General features: G+C 42.8%; 2 protein-coding genes across 2 annotated transcripts in view; both read left to right on the top strand.

The window, feature by feature from the left end:
• KCNH6 (potassium voltage-gated channel subfamily H member 6) overlaps positions 1–8,973 on the top strand; it is a 124,571-nt gene extending 115,598 nt beyond the window's left edge. Inside the window, exons 12-14 of the mRNA XM_030221117.1 lie at positions 3,932–4,112; positions 4,198–4,393; positions 8,087–8,973. Coding sequence (XP_030076977.1) covers positions 3,932–4,112; positions 4,198–4,393; positions 8,087–8,383 — 674 coding nt within the window. The 3' untranslated portion in view covers positions 8,384–8,973. The remainder of the gene's footprint in view (positions 1–3,931; positions 4,113–4,197; positions 4,394–8,086) is intronic.
• Positions 8,974–14,668: 5,695 nt separating this feature from the next.
• The window catches only part of DCAF7 (DDB1 and CUL4 associated factor 7), a 38,417-nt gene continuing 37,542 nt past the window's right edge, over positions 14,669–15,543 (top strand). The window contains exon 1 of the mRNA XM_030221784.1: positions 14,669–15,192. Within this exon, the coding sequence (XP_030077644.1) occupies positions 15,055–15,192 (138 nt within the window). The 5' untranslated portion in view covers positions 14,669–15,054. The remainder of the gene's footprint in view (positions 15,193–15,543) is intronic.

Here is a 15,543-nt window from a genome sequence, read left to right as displayed (position 1 = left end):
GACATTGCTAAAGGGTTAGAAGGAAAAGTTTGACTTTTTCCGAATGACACAAAGATAGCCAATAGAATGACTACCCCGGAGGGAGTAGAAATCATGAGAAGAGACCTCCACAAATTAGAAGAAAGATCAAAGGTCTAGCAGTTAAAATTTAATACTCAAAATAAAACCCTTATTCAATGTAAATCATCTGTGGAGGAGTAGCCTAGTGGTTAGTGCAGTGGACTTGATCCTGGGGAACTGAGTTCAATTCCCACTGCAGCTCCTTGTGACTCTGGCCAAGTCACTTAACCCTCCATTGCCCCTGGTACAAAATAAGAACCTGAATATATGTAAACCACTTTGAATGTAGTTGCAAAAACCTCAGAAACACGGTATATCAAGTCCCATTTCCCTTTCCCCCTATACACAATATAGACCTGTGTGATTGCATGGAAGAAGAGCAGGCAGATTCCTTTCTCAGTTCTGTTCTCCGAAGACACTTTTTTTTAAGCGAAACATGGCTCCATGTTGGAAAACAGAAGAGGATAATAATGTAGCAGTATTTGCACCTGATATTAATGTTCCACTGTTTTGAACATTCATCATTGACTTATAGATATAGACAGCAGTACCTTCTGTGCAAAAAGACTACCACACAGATACATGTCTCTTTTTCATATTGATAAGGTTGTGCATTTTTTTTAATTGAGCACAGACATTCAAGGTTCAGTTAGTGGACCGTTTTCATATGTGGTAGGCAGGGAGGGTTTGGTGCAATGATGGCTGGTAAGTGTATTTTAATACTATATAAAGTGTGAGCTTTCACTGTGAATCACTAATATTGCACTATTCACTCTGAGCACCAAAATTGTTTTTAAAGAAAATATTTGATTTATATTGTGTATAGATGATTTACATTGAATAAGGGTTTTATTTTGAGTATTTACAGATTACTCTTTGGGTACCCCAGAGGATACAAATTAGTTAAACTTTAATGCCAAGCAGTGCAGAGTGATGCACTTGGGGTGCAGAGATACAAAACAGATTTACCAGATAGGAGGAGAGAGATTGGTAAGCTTGGCTCATGAGAGGGACCTGGTGGTGATGGTGTCTGAGGATCTCAAGGTGAGGAAACAATGTGACAAGGCACTGGCCACAGCCAGAAGATGCTAGGCGGAATAGAAAGGGGTATAACCAGCAGAAGAAAGGAGGTGTTGATGCCCCTGTACAAGTCATTGGTGGGGCTCCACTTGGAATACTGTGTTCAGTTTTGGAGGCTGTATCTTGCTAAAGATGTAAAAAGACTGGAAGCGGTGCAAAGAAAAGCTACAAAAATGGTATGGGATTTGCATTGCAAACCATATGAGGAGAGACTTGTCGACCTGAACATGTATACCTTGGAGGAAAGGAAAAGCAGGGGTGACATGATACAGATGTTCAAATATTTGAAAGGTATTAATCCGCAAATGAACCTTTTCCAGAGACGGGAAGGTGGTAGAACTAGAGGACATGAATTGAGGGAGGCCAACTAAGGAATAATGTCTGGGAAGTATTTCTTCAGAGAGGGTGGTAGATACTTGGAATGCCCTCCCGTGGGAGGTGAAAATGGTAATGGAATTCAAAAATGCGTGGGATAACACACAAAGGAATCCTGGTTAGAAGAATGGATCCAAAGAAGCTAGCAAAGACTAGGTGGCAACACCGGGAATTGGAAGCAGAGCCAGACTTCTACGGTCTGTGCCCTAATCGTGGCTGGACAAATTTCAGCTTCAGAATTTACAGAACAAGGCCCAATGCTGAGTAGACTTCTACAGTCTGTACCCTGATCATAGTTGAACAGATTTGGATGGGTTGGAGTGGAGCTTTTCAGGAGCTTTGATAACAACGTCTGAAGTTTTAGAACAAGGACCATGATGGGCAGACTTCTATGGTCTATGCCCTGAAAATGGCAAGGACAAATCAAGATCAGGTATGCATTTGAAGTATCACGTTATACCTATATATAATGAGTTTTATCTTGGGCAGACTGGATGGATCATACAGGTCTTTATCTGCCGTCATCTATTATGTTACTGTGTTACTATATAAGTCACATAATTCAACTGGGTGAACACTTTATGCACTTTAAGTCATATTACGGGAAGTTCAACTGGGTGAAAACTTCCTTCCCGTAATATGACTTAAAGTGCATACGTGTTCCACAATGCAGATTTTTTTTTTTTGTTGCTACATTTAGAAGAGGTGTTCCTGAGGATGTGCTTTGGTTAGAGCAGAGCAATAATGTGTGCTCCGTTGAATTCAACTCACATTGCTCATCTTCTGTGAAAGGAACACAAAAAGCAGATGCAAATGCTACTTTGTGCACATGGCAAGTCTCAGAGCAATTGGATGCATGTTCTTTTGGCAAACACCACAATATATTCCAGAACACATACGGCATATTTTCAAAGCACTTAGACTTTACAAAGTTTCATACTAACCTGTGGAACTTGGTAAATCTATGTGCTTTGAAAATGAGACCGAGAGTTTGAAATTGCCTCCTAAGTATGCCTAGAGGCCTATGTTAGAAAGCTCTGTATGCTTAAACTATTTCTATAAGATCCGTATTTCCTTTAGCTCTTGAGAAGTACAGACACAACGTAACACTAGCTATATAAATTAGCTTATGGCATGGAGTAGTTTTCTTATTTCTAAAATCCAATTGCTTTGATGTCTTTTCCGAGTCATTTTACATTCTCGAAGATGTATGAATGTGCATGGATAGCAAATTAATTGGTGGCTGAAGCGCTTTTACTTTCTAAGGGTTGAAAGTGAGTGGAAACGTTTCACTATTTCACTACTGAACATTTTTTTATCTGTTAAGAGATGCAAATGCTCCAAGCTCAAAAAAAAATGTTTACGTTATTTTTTTTTTTAATTCACTTTTAGAAAAGGAACACATAACATGTGAAACATACCCCGGATGAGAATACAATGAACCTCATTCCATGTTTTCTTATTCCTTCCCCCTCTCCCCTCCTAGAGAACCAGGGTGTCAGGTTCACCAGGCTTGCAAACAAATTACAAAGCCAACCTGGCAACATCAATATCATTAGAGACAACCATAAAAATACATATGAACTTCTTTGGTTGAACCCATTACAAACATATCACTTATTATACCATTCTAGCACGGAAGCCTAAATGTTTTCAAATCTTTCCTTGTATTCATGTTTAATAGTAATCATTTTACTTAAATAGTATCAATATATGGCAACTCCACTGTTCTTCAGCACCTCACACACTTCTCTATGGTAATTGCCACAGTGAGGAAAAACACCTTGCACGAGGCGCAACAAACCACAGGAGGCAATTGTAGCAAGAAAAGTTTAGGATCCTGGTAAAGTAATACGTAACATATTTTGAATAAGTAACACAGTCCTCCCAAAGTCTCTGTATTTCAGTGCAGTCCACCAAATATGAAAGTAGATACCCTCCACCCCACATCCCCTCCAGCATAACCCATCTCTACTCTATGTGATGTAAGTGGGAGATCAGCTTTTTTTTGATCGGCAAAAGGTTGTTTCCTTCTGCCTCCCAACATCTTCTCAATAGCAAGGTTGTATCTACCTCATTTTTTTTTTCACTTATTGGAGATGTGAGGCTCTTCACAAATTCAGCAGCCAAAACAGAACCAATGGCAAACATTTGAAGTCAAGGCACAAAATACACTTGAAACTTTCAATTGTTTCTTATTTGAAGCAGAAATGACTCTTCCACCATGTGCTTTCATCTAAAATGGCTTGCAGCTAGCATATGTTCAATTAAATGACTTTTGCATTCAGTCATATGATCAAATTCAGAGCGTTGCATGATAAATTATAATGAAGTTGAGGAAAGGGTTCATTTGATAAGTCTTCTATACCAACATTTACAATGGAGGAAACATTGTTCTCTCTCTCTCTCCCTTCAGTATCTCCTACTGAAGTTCCCAACATGTTCAACCTTTGGGGAGACAGACAGACAAGTCCATGCCCAGAGCCTGTTCAGCATATTTCCTTAGTGCACAGCTCTCCAGAGCCTCGACTCGGCTCAGACGATAAGCCGGGGGAAGTAGAATCCAGGCTGGATCTCCTGCAGGTGCAGTTAGACAGGTAAACAGACCCTATGGATGTCATTCCTGGAACCTTCACAGGCTGAAGCAAAGCCCCACTAACTTGTATATGCTCTGTTCTGCAGGTTAGAGTCTCGTATGTCTTCAGATATTAATATAATCCTTCAGCTCCTGCAACGCCAGATATCCCAAGTCCCCCCTGCGTACAGCCCCATTTCTCCAAGCTCCCACAGCCCAGGAATACACAGTACAGGTTCCAGGAGCCTGGACCCTGTGCAAACCAATCTTCGCCAGATGGAATCACCTACATCTCCTCTGCAGGTAACCACAGAAATCATTCTAGGACCTCTAAACCTGCTGAATCATTAATTTGAGAGATGTGATTTTATGTGATGCTCAATAGTTAAAACACTGTGTACAAAAATGATGCTATTGGAGTCTGTGGAAGCAAATAACGGGGCTAGGAGGGTGATACCATTGGAGTCTATGGAGGTTAATGGCTTGGTTGAGAGGGTAACATCATTGAAGTCTGTGAATGATGTGGTTAAGAAAGTGACTCTCTCCAGATTAGGATTAGTTAAGAACAATATCTTGACTGAGTCTTCCTTGTTTAACAGAGTAGAATGTGCACCTTAATATTACTGATTAATGTAAACACTTATTAGACAGAGATTCCATATGACAATCAGTTTCTTGAAAGCATAAAGCTCAGTTTACTGTACAACTTCCAACATCGTATGTTTATGGCTTCCTATCATTCATCATCATATGTGGGCAGGGCACAAAATTCACTCTGCTAGTAGAGATTAGTTTTCCAAAGCTGAAATAACAAGTCTCCATGTACCATCCCAAAATCAATCAAAGGCATACTCTGGATGAATGCAGTTTGTTGGAAGTAAAGCACCTTGTTAGCAAAAACAAGACAGAAAAGAAATCTACTATGTATATGAAAACAAATCTATATCTCTATTCTGTCTAGCTGTATAGGGTGGTGGACTTAAGAGTTACGTGGAGGGGCATAACCGAACGGGGCCGACCATTTCTAAGGGTGGCCATCTCCCAACCATATTATTGAAAAAAATGGGTGGCCATCTTTTGTTTCGATAATATGGTCGGGGCCGGCCAAATCTCAACATTTAGGTCAACATAAATGTTGAGATCGCCGGACTTAGACCGGCTTCGGTTTTCGGCCATAATGGAAACTGAGGCCAGCCATCTCAAACCCGGCCAAATCCAAGCCCTTTGATCATAGAAGGAGCTAGCATTTGTAGTGCACTGGTCCCCCTCACATGACAGGATACCAACCGGGCACCCTAGGGGGCACTGCAGTGGACTTCATTAATTGCTCCCAGGTATATAGCTCCTTTACCTTGGGTGCTGAGCCCCCAAACTCCCTCCCAAAACCCATTACCCACAACTGTACAACAGTACCATAGCCCTTAAAGGGTAAAGGGGGCACCTACATGTGGGTACAGTGGGTTTCTGGTGGGTTTTGGAGGGCTCACATTTACTACCACAAGTGTAACAGGTAGGGGGGATGGGCCTGGGTCTGCCTGCCTGAGGTGCACTGCAATACCCACTAAAAACTGCTCCAGGTACCTGCATAGTGCTGTGATGGAACTGGGTATGACATTTGAGGCTGGCATAGAAGCTAGCAAAAAATGTTTTAAATTTTTTTTTAGGGTGGGAGGGGGTTGGTGACCACTGGGGGAGTAGGGGGAGGTGATCCCCGATTCCCTCTGGTGGTCATCTGGTCAGTTGGGGCACTTTTTTTGAGGCTTGGTCCTAAAAATAAATGGACCAAGTAAAGCCAGCCAAGTGCTCGTCAGAGCCGGCCTTCTTTTTTCCATTATCGGCCAAGGGTGGCTATTTCTTAACCACGCCCCTGTCCTGCCTTCGCTACCCTGCCGACACGCCCCCTTGAACTTTCGCCGGCCCTGCAACGGAAAGCAGTTGAAGCCGGCCAAAATTGGCTTTCGATTATACCGATTTGGCCGCCATTGGGAGAGGGGCGGCCATCTCCCGATTTGTGTCGGTAGATGGCCGCCCTTCTCTTTCAAAAATAAGCCGGATAGTAACATAGTAAATGACGGCAGATAAAGACCTGAACGGTTCATCTAGGCTGCCTAACAAGATAAACTCATTTTACATGGTATGTGATACCTTATATGTATACCTGAGTTTGATTTGTCCTTGCCTTTCTCAGGGCACTGTTCTTGTACTAAAAGTTCTGAAGCTAACATCGAAGCCCCTTAAAATTTACACTCCAGCCCTTCCATATCTATTCAGTCTGCCCAGCACCGGAATAATGTCAGGAAATAATTTTTCACAGAATGGGTGGTGGATGCCTGGAATGTCCTTCCGAAAGAGGTGGTGGAGAAAAATACAGTGACGGAATTCAAAAATGTGCGGGATGGGATCCCTAAATAAAAAAAGGATAATATCAAAACAAAACAACACATCAACAGCTATGAGTTCATTTATGATGAGCAGGAGTGATGCTTAGATGGCAACTCCAGCAGTGGGGAAGTGAGGCCAATGCTGCACAGATTTCTATGGTCCGTGTCCCATATATAGGCCTTTAATGGAAGAAGTAACTAACTCGTTAGTCTCACTCACACACACAAGGAGTGACCCGGGCTGCATATACTGCAGCAGGACATGTTTATCCACTCCTACCCTAGCTGAGATACTATTTAACCATTTCTCTGACCTCATGTGCAGCTTTCTTCAAATCAGTCACCTTACTTTCTAATTCTTCCTACTTTCTTACTCATCTATATGTTACAACTTTACCTTACCCTTCACTACCAATTATAATGTTCTATTACGTATTTAGTCATTGCAAGTAGTATACCATGCCATACTTTGTATTGGTTTTGAATATTTTTACTGCTGTAATTGTCTATTGTTCATGTTTGATCTATTCTTACTGTATACCGACTTGAGTGAATTCCTTCAAAAAGGCGGTAAATAAATCATAATAAATAAATAAATATATGGCAAGACATAAATACCTCTGTATTGCCATACTGGGACAGACCGAAGGTCCATTAAGTCCAGGATCCTGTTTCCAACAGTGGCCAATCCAGGTCACAAGTACCTGGCAAGATCCCCAAAAAGTACATTTTATGCTAGAAATAAGCAGTGGATCTTCCCCAAGTCCATTTTAATAATGGTCTATGGACTTTCCCTTTAAGAAGCCTTTCAAACCTTTTTTAAACCCTGCTAAGCTAACAGATAAGGATGGGCTAGAGTGGGCTTCAAGGGCAACTTCAGCAGTTGGGAAGTAGGGCCAGTGCTGGGCAGACTTTGACAGTCTGAGCCCTGAAAATAGCAAGGACGGATCAGGATCAAGTATACGTATTTTCTATCACATTAATATGGTTTATTGTGATTTAATATACCACCTTCCTGAAACATCACAAAGCAGTTTACAAGCTAAAATAACAGTTAAGTATATGCTCATATGCTATGAGTGTGGGTGCTATATATCTCAGTGCCTGGAGGAGTAGACTAATGGTTAGCACAGTGGCCTGTAAACCAGGAGAACTGGGTTCAAATCCCACTGCAGCTCATTGTGACTCTGGGCAAGTCATCTAATCCTCCATTGCCCCAGATACAAAATAAGTACTTGTATATAACCCATAAACTGCTTTGACTGTAACCACAGAAACGCAGCATATCAAATCCCATTCCCTTTGCCTTTCAGTGGAGGAGGGGAAGACATCTTAAACTGAAACTTGTTGGTTCAATCATTAATTGATAATGGATTTGACTATGGGGCAAACTGGATGGACCATGCAGATGTTTATCTGCCATCATATACTATGTTACTACCTGTCTGTCTCAAAGATAGAAGAGCATCCAATAATTCTAGACCATTTCTACATCACATATTGTTATTGGCTAGACACTTCATGCGAATACTTGCTTTTCAGAGTGTATAGAGGACTGCCAGCTTCTGGACAGAAAGAAAAGTTGAAACGTAATTTTGTGCTTGTTTTTCACTAGAGTCCAAGCTTTACCAATCCTGACCGGGAAAAGATCAACCTAAAAGGCAAGGACTCAGTGTCAAGCGGAATCCAGCTCACTGTGGTGTCCGATGAAACTCTGACCATGTCCCCGGAAGAGGGACCACATTCCATGATCCTCCCAAACTCAGAACCTTGCCAGCTGGAGCACATCTCCCAGGGCCTCTTCAGGGGATCTCGCTTTCCTTCCCTCCCTGAACACCTTGAGGCATTGCTATCATCTGACCGCTTGGACTTTCAAAGATATCTGTCTGACCCAGTGTTGCCAGGAAGTTAGAAACGGAGACCTCAAATGGAACTAGGTTTCACTTGATTCAGTCTGACTACATAAGGAAATGATGAACCATGGAATTGGGCAGCAGGGAGTACTGAAGTTATATGCTACTGCTGCTTTTGATGGGGGAATTTTGAATTATAAAGCAGGACTCCAGAATTAATTTTCTTGAAATTATTGGTCTAGACTAGATTGTCAGTCTCAAGAAGTGACTTTTGTTTGGTTGCATGGAGACCAGTAGCTGACTGCAGAAGGAAGCAGCTTCATATTACACCTCTAGAACCATCTTTCCCCACCATGGTGCAACTTAACAGGCTGCAGCTAGAAGAAGAGATTACCATACACCAAGACTGTTATCTACTTAACTAATCTATAAAAGGGAAGTATGATTTAGGGGAAAGGGGCTGGAATATATCCAACGAGTATCTGTGATTGTAATAGGACAGCTGAAGAACATTGCTAATGCATTTGACTGGGGGACACTTTGAATAGGTGAGTCCCTCCATCCACGCAAACTAATCATTCAGATGAAAAGAAGTGGGTCATAGTTGTCTACCATAGTCTTTGGCTTTGCAGGAGGCAGACTGTGTCTATGAGGAACAGTGGCGTACCTGGGGGGGGGGGGGGGGGGGGGTAGTGGGGACGGTCCGCCCCGGGTGCACGCCGCTGGGGGATGCCGCGCGCCTGTTGGCTGAGTCTGCTCGTTCCCTCCCTGCTGCTCGGAACAGGTTACTTTCTGTTCCGGGGCAGGGGGAGCAGCAGGGAATGAGTGGACTCGGAGCCGACAGGTGCACGGCACTCCCCCAGCAGGTAAAAATGCACCCGGGGGAGGGGGGGTCGCGCGCTGCACCCGGGGGTGGGGGGTGTAATTTCGCCGGGGGGGGGGGCGCATCGGTGATCCGCCCCGGGTGTCAGCCAGCCTAGGAACACCACTGATGAGGAATGAATAGGATTCTGTGCAACAGTCCAGTAGCCAAAGTGATCCCCTTTTACTAAGCCACGTACGCGCCTACATGTGCCCAACGTGTGCCAAACTGCAGTTACCGCGTAGCCCTTGCATTTATTTTCTGACGCGCATAGCTGACGTGCTCCAAGTGACATCCGACACGCATAGGTTATTAACGCCCACATTCTTACCGCTAGGTCTTTGGCTGGCGGTAAGGTCTCAGACCCAAAATGGATGCGTGGCAATTTTGATTTTGCGCACATCCATTTTCAGCAAAAGAAAAGAGGCATTTTTTGCAGGCGTGCTGAAAATTGAATCTGTGAGCGCCCAAACCCCCCGCCTACACTGCCACAAGCCATTTTTCAGTGCGCCTTTGTAAAAGGACTCCAGAATTATTTGTAGGTTATGAGTCTTGAATTAGTCCAACATAAGAATCATCCTTAAAGAATGTTGTACAGCATGAGGTTTTGAAATCAAATGCGAAGAAGGGACCTTTGTGGCATTCACATTTTTGGATCATTTTTATGCTGATCCAATGAAAGACTATCAACTCACGTGCGTGACTTTTCAAAGCTCCAGGTTTCCACTTTCCTTTTGGCTTTGGCAAGCACAATTCTGTATAAAAAATATGAATAATCAAACACGTTTGGTTCTTCCTTTGAATTAGTGTGTGTGTAAATATGTATCTATAAATAATATATATACACATATACATACATACATTTGGTTTGATAGATGCCTTCATGGAGAACCATGCATCTCCTGTCTTACTTTGTACTGTGATTTGTCCAGTTTGTGAGTTAACTGGACAAATCTTCAGTTTTATATTTCTTGCCCTGGTGATGGGCTATCCCTTATCTGGACAATGATGTCTGGTTAAAAGGAGTAGAGACAGGAGGTGTGTTAGGGGTGTCATTAAGTCTGGTTGGCAAAGTTGCGGTCCTAAAGTTATCTGCTTGACTTCTACCAGTGATATTCAGCTTTGCAGACTTAGGGCTCCTTTTACAAAGATGACCTACTGATTAGCGGGGCACTGTGAAGAAGCCCATTTTTTTCCCATGGGCTTCTTTGCATTCTGCATGCCGCTAATGGTAGCAGAGCTTTGTAAAAGGAGCCCAGTTAAGACTCTGAATATTCAGTTCAAGATAACTGGATACCCTGTATCTGAGTATTGACCTCCGTAAAGGTTTTAAGCCATTGTTTTCAATGATTAACTGACCTAAGAGATTAGCAGAAACTGTGAGTATTTTCTTTTGGAGTTTTAGTATACATTTTAATAAAGATCTTTTTTTGTCATCTAATGTTCATTTATTCAGTAATGATTTTCTTCCAGGTTATCAGCATGGAAGCTTACCAACACATGGAGGGGCATTTTCGATATGACATCTAAGTCCGACTTTGGACGTTTTACAAAAAACGTCCAAAATCTGAATAGGAAAGAAGGTCATTTTCAAAAAAGAAAAACTTCTATCTTTTTTTTTTTTTTTTTCAAAAATACTGTTCAGAACAAGGTTTTGTGATTTGGACGTTTTGTTTTTTTGGTCCGTTTTCAAAAAAACCCAAAAAACGTCCAAGTGCAAAATGCACAAAATCAAGCCATTGGGATGTAGGAAGAATTTTTAGTAGACTGGTCCTCCAGGCATCCCAGGAAAGCATTAGGGCCCCTAGGGACACTGCAGTGGACTTCATAAAATGCTGCCAGGTATATACCTCACCATTGCTCCCTTATCTTGTCTGCTGAGCCCCCACCCCCCACCAATTGTACACCACTACCATAGCCCTCATGGGTGAATGGAGCACCTATATGTGGGTACAGTGGGTTTCTGGTGAGTTTTGGAGGGCTCATAGTTTCCTCTACAAGTGTAACAGGCAGGGAGAGGTCCTCCTGTCTGCAGTGCACTGCACCCACCACTACAGTACTGCAGGGACCTGCATGCCACTGTAATAGACCTGAGTATTACATCTGAGGCTGGTAAGTAATGTTTTAAATCACATTTTTGGGGGGTGGGAGGGGGTTAGTGACCACTGGGAGAGTAAGGAGAGATCATCCCTGATTCCTTCCAGTGGTTCCCCTGGTCATTCAGGGCACCTTTTTGTGCTTTATTCATTATAAAAACAGGTCTAGCTCAAAACATCTTCGTTTTAGTCCTGGATGGTTTGGTTTTGTTCCATTATGGCTAAAAAATGTCCAGATCACACCATTAACATGCCCCCTTGTGATCTGAACGCACTTCTGATGGACTTCATAGAAAAATGTCTAAAAATTGGTTTAGAAAATACCAATTTGGATGTTTTTGTGAGAAAAAAAACCCAAATGCAGATTTATGCCACTTTTTAGACATTTTTCTCTTTTGAAAATAAGCTCCATAGTAAATATAGGCACATTCCTCCTCTCTTATTTCCTGACCCAGAAGCTATTTTTTAAAAATCTCTTCTGCATTTATCAATCAATATATCAATAATGAACTTGTATACCACTATATCCCCTATTGGGTTCAACATGGTTTACAGAATACAAAGGAAAAACAAGAAGCAGCAATAGCCTATACAATTATAATCTCATAAAATCAATGATTGTCAAACATAATTATCCTTTGCTGAATAAACCTGGACACAAAAATGGAATTTACACAAACAGAAAGCACCTTTTATAGCTGCAGAGCTGGCTTTGATATCATATTAGCACAAAACAAATAGGAAGAAATATTTTTTCAATCCACGAATAGTTAAGCTCTGGAACGCTTTGCTGGAGGATGTGGTAGCTGGGTTTAAAAAAGCTTTGGACAAGATCCTGGAGGAAAAGCCCATAGTCATAAGTACATAAGTATTGCCATACTGGGACAGACCAAAGGTCCATCGAGCCCAGCATCCTGTTTCCGACAGTGGCCAATCCAGGTCACAAATACCTGGCAAGATCCCAAAAAAGTACATTTTATACTGCTTGTCCCAGAAATAGTGAATTTTCCCCAAGTCCATTTAAGAATGGTCTATGGACTTTTCCTTTAGGAAGCCGTCCAAACCGTTTTTAAACTCTGCTAAGCTAACCGCCTTACCAAATTCTCTGGCAACGAATTCCAGAGTTTAATTACATGTTGAGTGAAGAAATATTTTCTCTGATTTGTTTTAAATTTACTACATTGTAGCTTCATTGCATGCCCCCTAGTCCTAGTATTTTTGGAAAGCGTGAACAGACACTTCACATCTACCCGTTCAACTCTACTCATTATTTTATAGACCTCTATCATATCTTCCCTCAGCCGCCTTTTCTCCAAGCTGAAGAGCCCTAGCCGCTTTAGCCATTCCTCATAGGGAAGTCGTCCCATCCCCTTTATCATTTTCATTGCCCTTCTCTGCACCTTTTCTAATTCTACTAAATCTTTTTTGAGATGCGGTGACCAGAATTGAACACCTAACATTCTATTTGCTTTCTTAGCCGCAGCAGCAGCACACTGAGCAAGTTTCAACGTATCATCAACGACGACACCTAGATCCCTTTCTTGGTCCGTGACTCCTAACGTGGAACCTTGCATGACGAAGCTATAATTCAGGTTTCTCTTTCCCACATGCATCACTTTGCACTTGCTCACATTAAACGTCATCTGCCATTTAGACGCCCAGTCTCCCAGTCTCGTAAGATCCTCTTGTAATTTTTCACAATCCTCCCACGATTTTAGGACTTTGAATAACTTTGTGTCATCAGCAAATTTAATTACCTCACTCCCATCTCTAGGTCATTTATAAATATGTTAAAAAGAAACGGTCCCAGCACAGAGCCCTGGGGAACCCCACTAACTACCCTTCTCCATTGAGAATACTGTCCATTTAACCCTACTCTCTGTTTTCTATCTTTTAACCAGTTTTTAATCCACAATAGAACACTACCTCCTATCCCATGACTCTCCAATTTCCAATATACAAATGACTACAATACTGGTATATATGCCAACATGCTGCCTTAGCACGACTCTGCAGATACTCACTTACTATTTGCATACATAGGGACAGAGCATGGGCTGAACTCCTATTTATGCATCTAAGTTACAGAACGCTATGCGGGTATCTGCCACAATTAGGTGATAATGCTTACACCAGCTCTATGGCTGTCATTCATACTTGCACCTAAGTGTTTAAAGAATCTACATACCCAAGTATTCTATACATGGAAAGTAGGCATCTACTTTTCTTTACAGAATGGGCTTCTTTCACATGCTCGCTGGCTGCCTAATGGCAAGTGCCCAGTTATAGAATTGTCCCCTTTACAACTTTACAAGCCTACAATAAGAACCGATAACCTCATTAATTCACCTCACCAACCCACTCAGTTATGAAGATCCACCTACATAACTCCCAATCACTCTCTCCCTTCTTCTCTCTCCCCTACTTACTCTGCACAATACTAACTGTATATGATATCTTGTAATGACATTGTTAACAACACTATGTAAGCCACATTGCACCTGCAAATAGGTGGGAAAATGTGGGATACAAAATCAATAAATAAATAAACTGCAAGATACAATGGGTAAAAAGCACTATGATTTTCAAAATGAAATTCTGGCTCAAACTTCTCCTCACAAGTCTGCTATTGAGACAGACCTGGGAAAGCAACTGCTTGCCATGGGATTTGTAGAATGGAAAGTTGCCATGATTTGGGTTTCTGCCAGGTACTTGTGACCTGGCTTAGCCAAGATAATGGGTTAGATGGACCATTGGTCTGAGTATTATATTCTCTCTCTGCTTGCATTCCGGTAGCAAGAATGGAGCAGACTGGGAAAGAAAGCAGTTAAAGTCTATGCCTAGAGTCACATGAGAAGTAAAATCCAGCCCTGAAGGTATGAAAACGGTATTATACGTGTTAAAGTGCGAGCTTTGGGAATAATATAATTCTCAGCTCAGTAGAAATAATTATAATTTGATTAGAATGAGAGCGGTGATTATAACCCTAGTTCTTCTCAAGGCCTCCTAAACCTGCTCTGGAAAACCCAGAGCGAGTCACGTTTTTAGGATCTCTACTACAGTAAGTATGCATGAGATAAAATTCCTGTGCCGGAGCAGCAGAAGGCAAATGGTAAAAGACGGATACAGCGGGATCCTCTTTCACATCGTCCCACAGCAAACCCAGCGTACGCCAATCTATCTCATACAGCACATCCCGGCCAAGTTAGGGGGAAGCCATGCTTGTTATTGGCTCCGCCCTATCTTAACAGAGGCCTGTGCCATCCAATCACCTATAGGAGAAGCGGTGCTAATTAGCCAATCGGAATGCACGCATATGCTACCGCAAGCTCCCCACCCACATTCTGCAATTGAGAACCCCGACAGCCAATAGAAGCTGAGCTGCTTGGCCTCTGCGCAGGCGCCGTTTACTGCGGGTCACTCTCGGTACTCCTTTGTGAGGCGGACTAGTAGGTACGGTTGGGTTGTGCCTGAATCTGTTCCTCCTCCGGCGGTGGAGGTTTGTGCTTCTAATCCATACCTCCCGGTTATTGGTTCGTTTGGGAGTGGGGGGGCTCCTTCGAACTGTTGGGGGTAGAGCTGTGGAGCGTGGGAAAGAGCCGCGCGGCCCTCGTTGTTTGTGTTTGTGTCTCCGGCCTTGCGGCCGTTGCTTTCTCGAGCTTCGCGCGCGTAGCCGGTCCGGTGCTGGTTTGTGATTCGGTAGCTGGGGAGGGTGATCGGGTTTCTCTCCATTCTTTGTTTGGCGCCGTTCTGCCCTCGCCCGAACCCCAACATGTCTCTGCACGGGAAGCGAAAGGAGATCTATAAGTACGAGGCGCCCTGGACCGTCTATGCTATGAACTGGAGCGTCCGGCCTGATAAACGCTTCCGTCTGGCCCTGGGCAGCTTCGTGGAGGAGTATAACAACAAGGTAAGGGAATGGATGGTGCAGGAGGAAGGGATCTGTGCTAAAGGAAGTGAAGAGCAAAGGAAAAAAAAGGTTTATTTCAAAAGGAATCATTAAGAGCTAGAGATCACTTATATCGGTACAGTGGAATGAGAGTTGCTGTTCTGTAAGTCATTAGTAAAAAAGATTGTAAACAGAGGGGAAGTGACATCCAGATGATCAATAGTGCCCACGTTTGCTTCCGCCTGATGATCAGAGCTGGCCAGCATGTGAAACAACGTACTCGCCAGCTCTGATCGCTAATTGCATGCAAATGAGGGTCTCCCGCATTCCTCCCTAATGATCAACGTGCCAAACAAGGGCGCTGCTCCCACT

Source organism: Microcaecilia unicolor, chromosome 12, assembly GCF_901765095.1.
Source record: "Microcaecilia unicolor chromosome 12, aMicUni1.1, whole genome shotgun sequence".
NCBI classification, from domain to species: Eukaryota; Metazoa; Chordata; class Amphibia; order Gymnophiona; family Siphonopidae; genus Microcaecilia; species Microcaecilia unicolor.
Note: the sequence above shows the minus strand (reverse complement) of the source record. Positions and strands in the feature narration are given on the sequence as shown.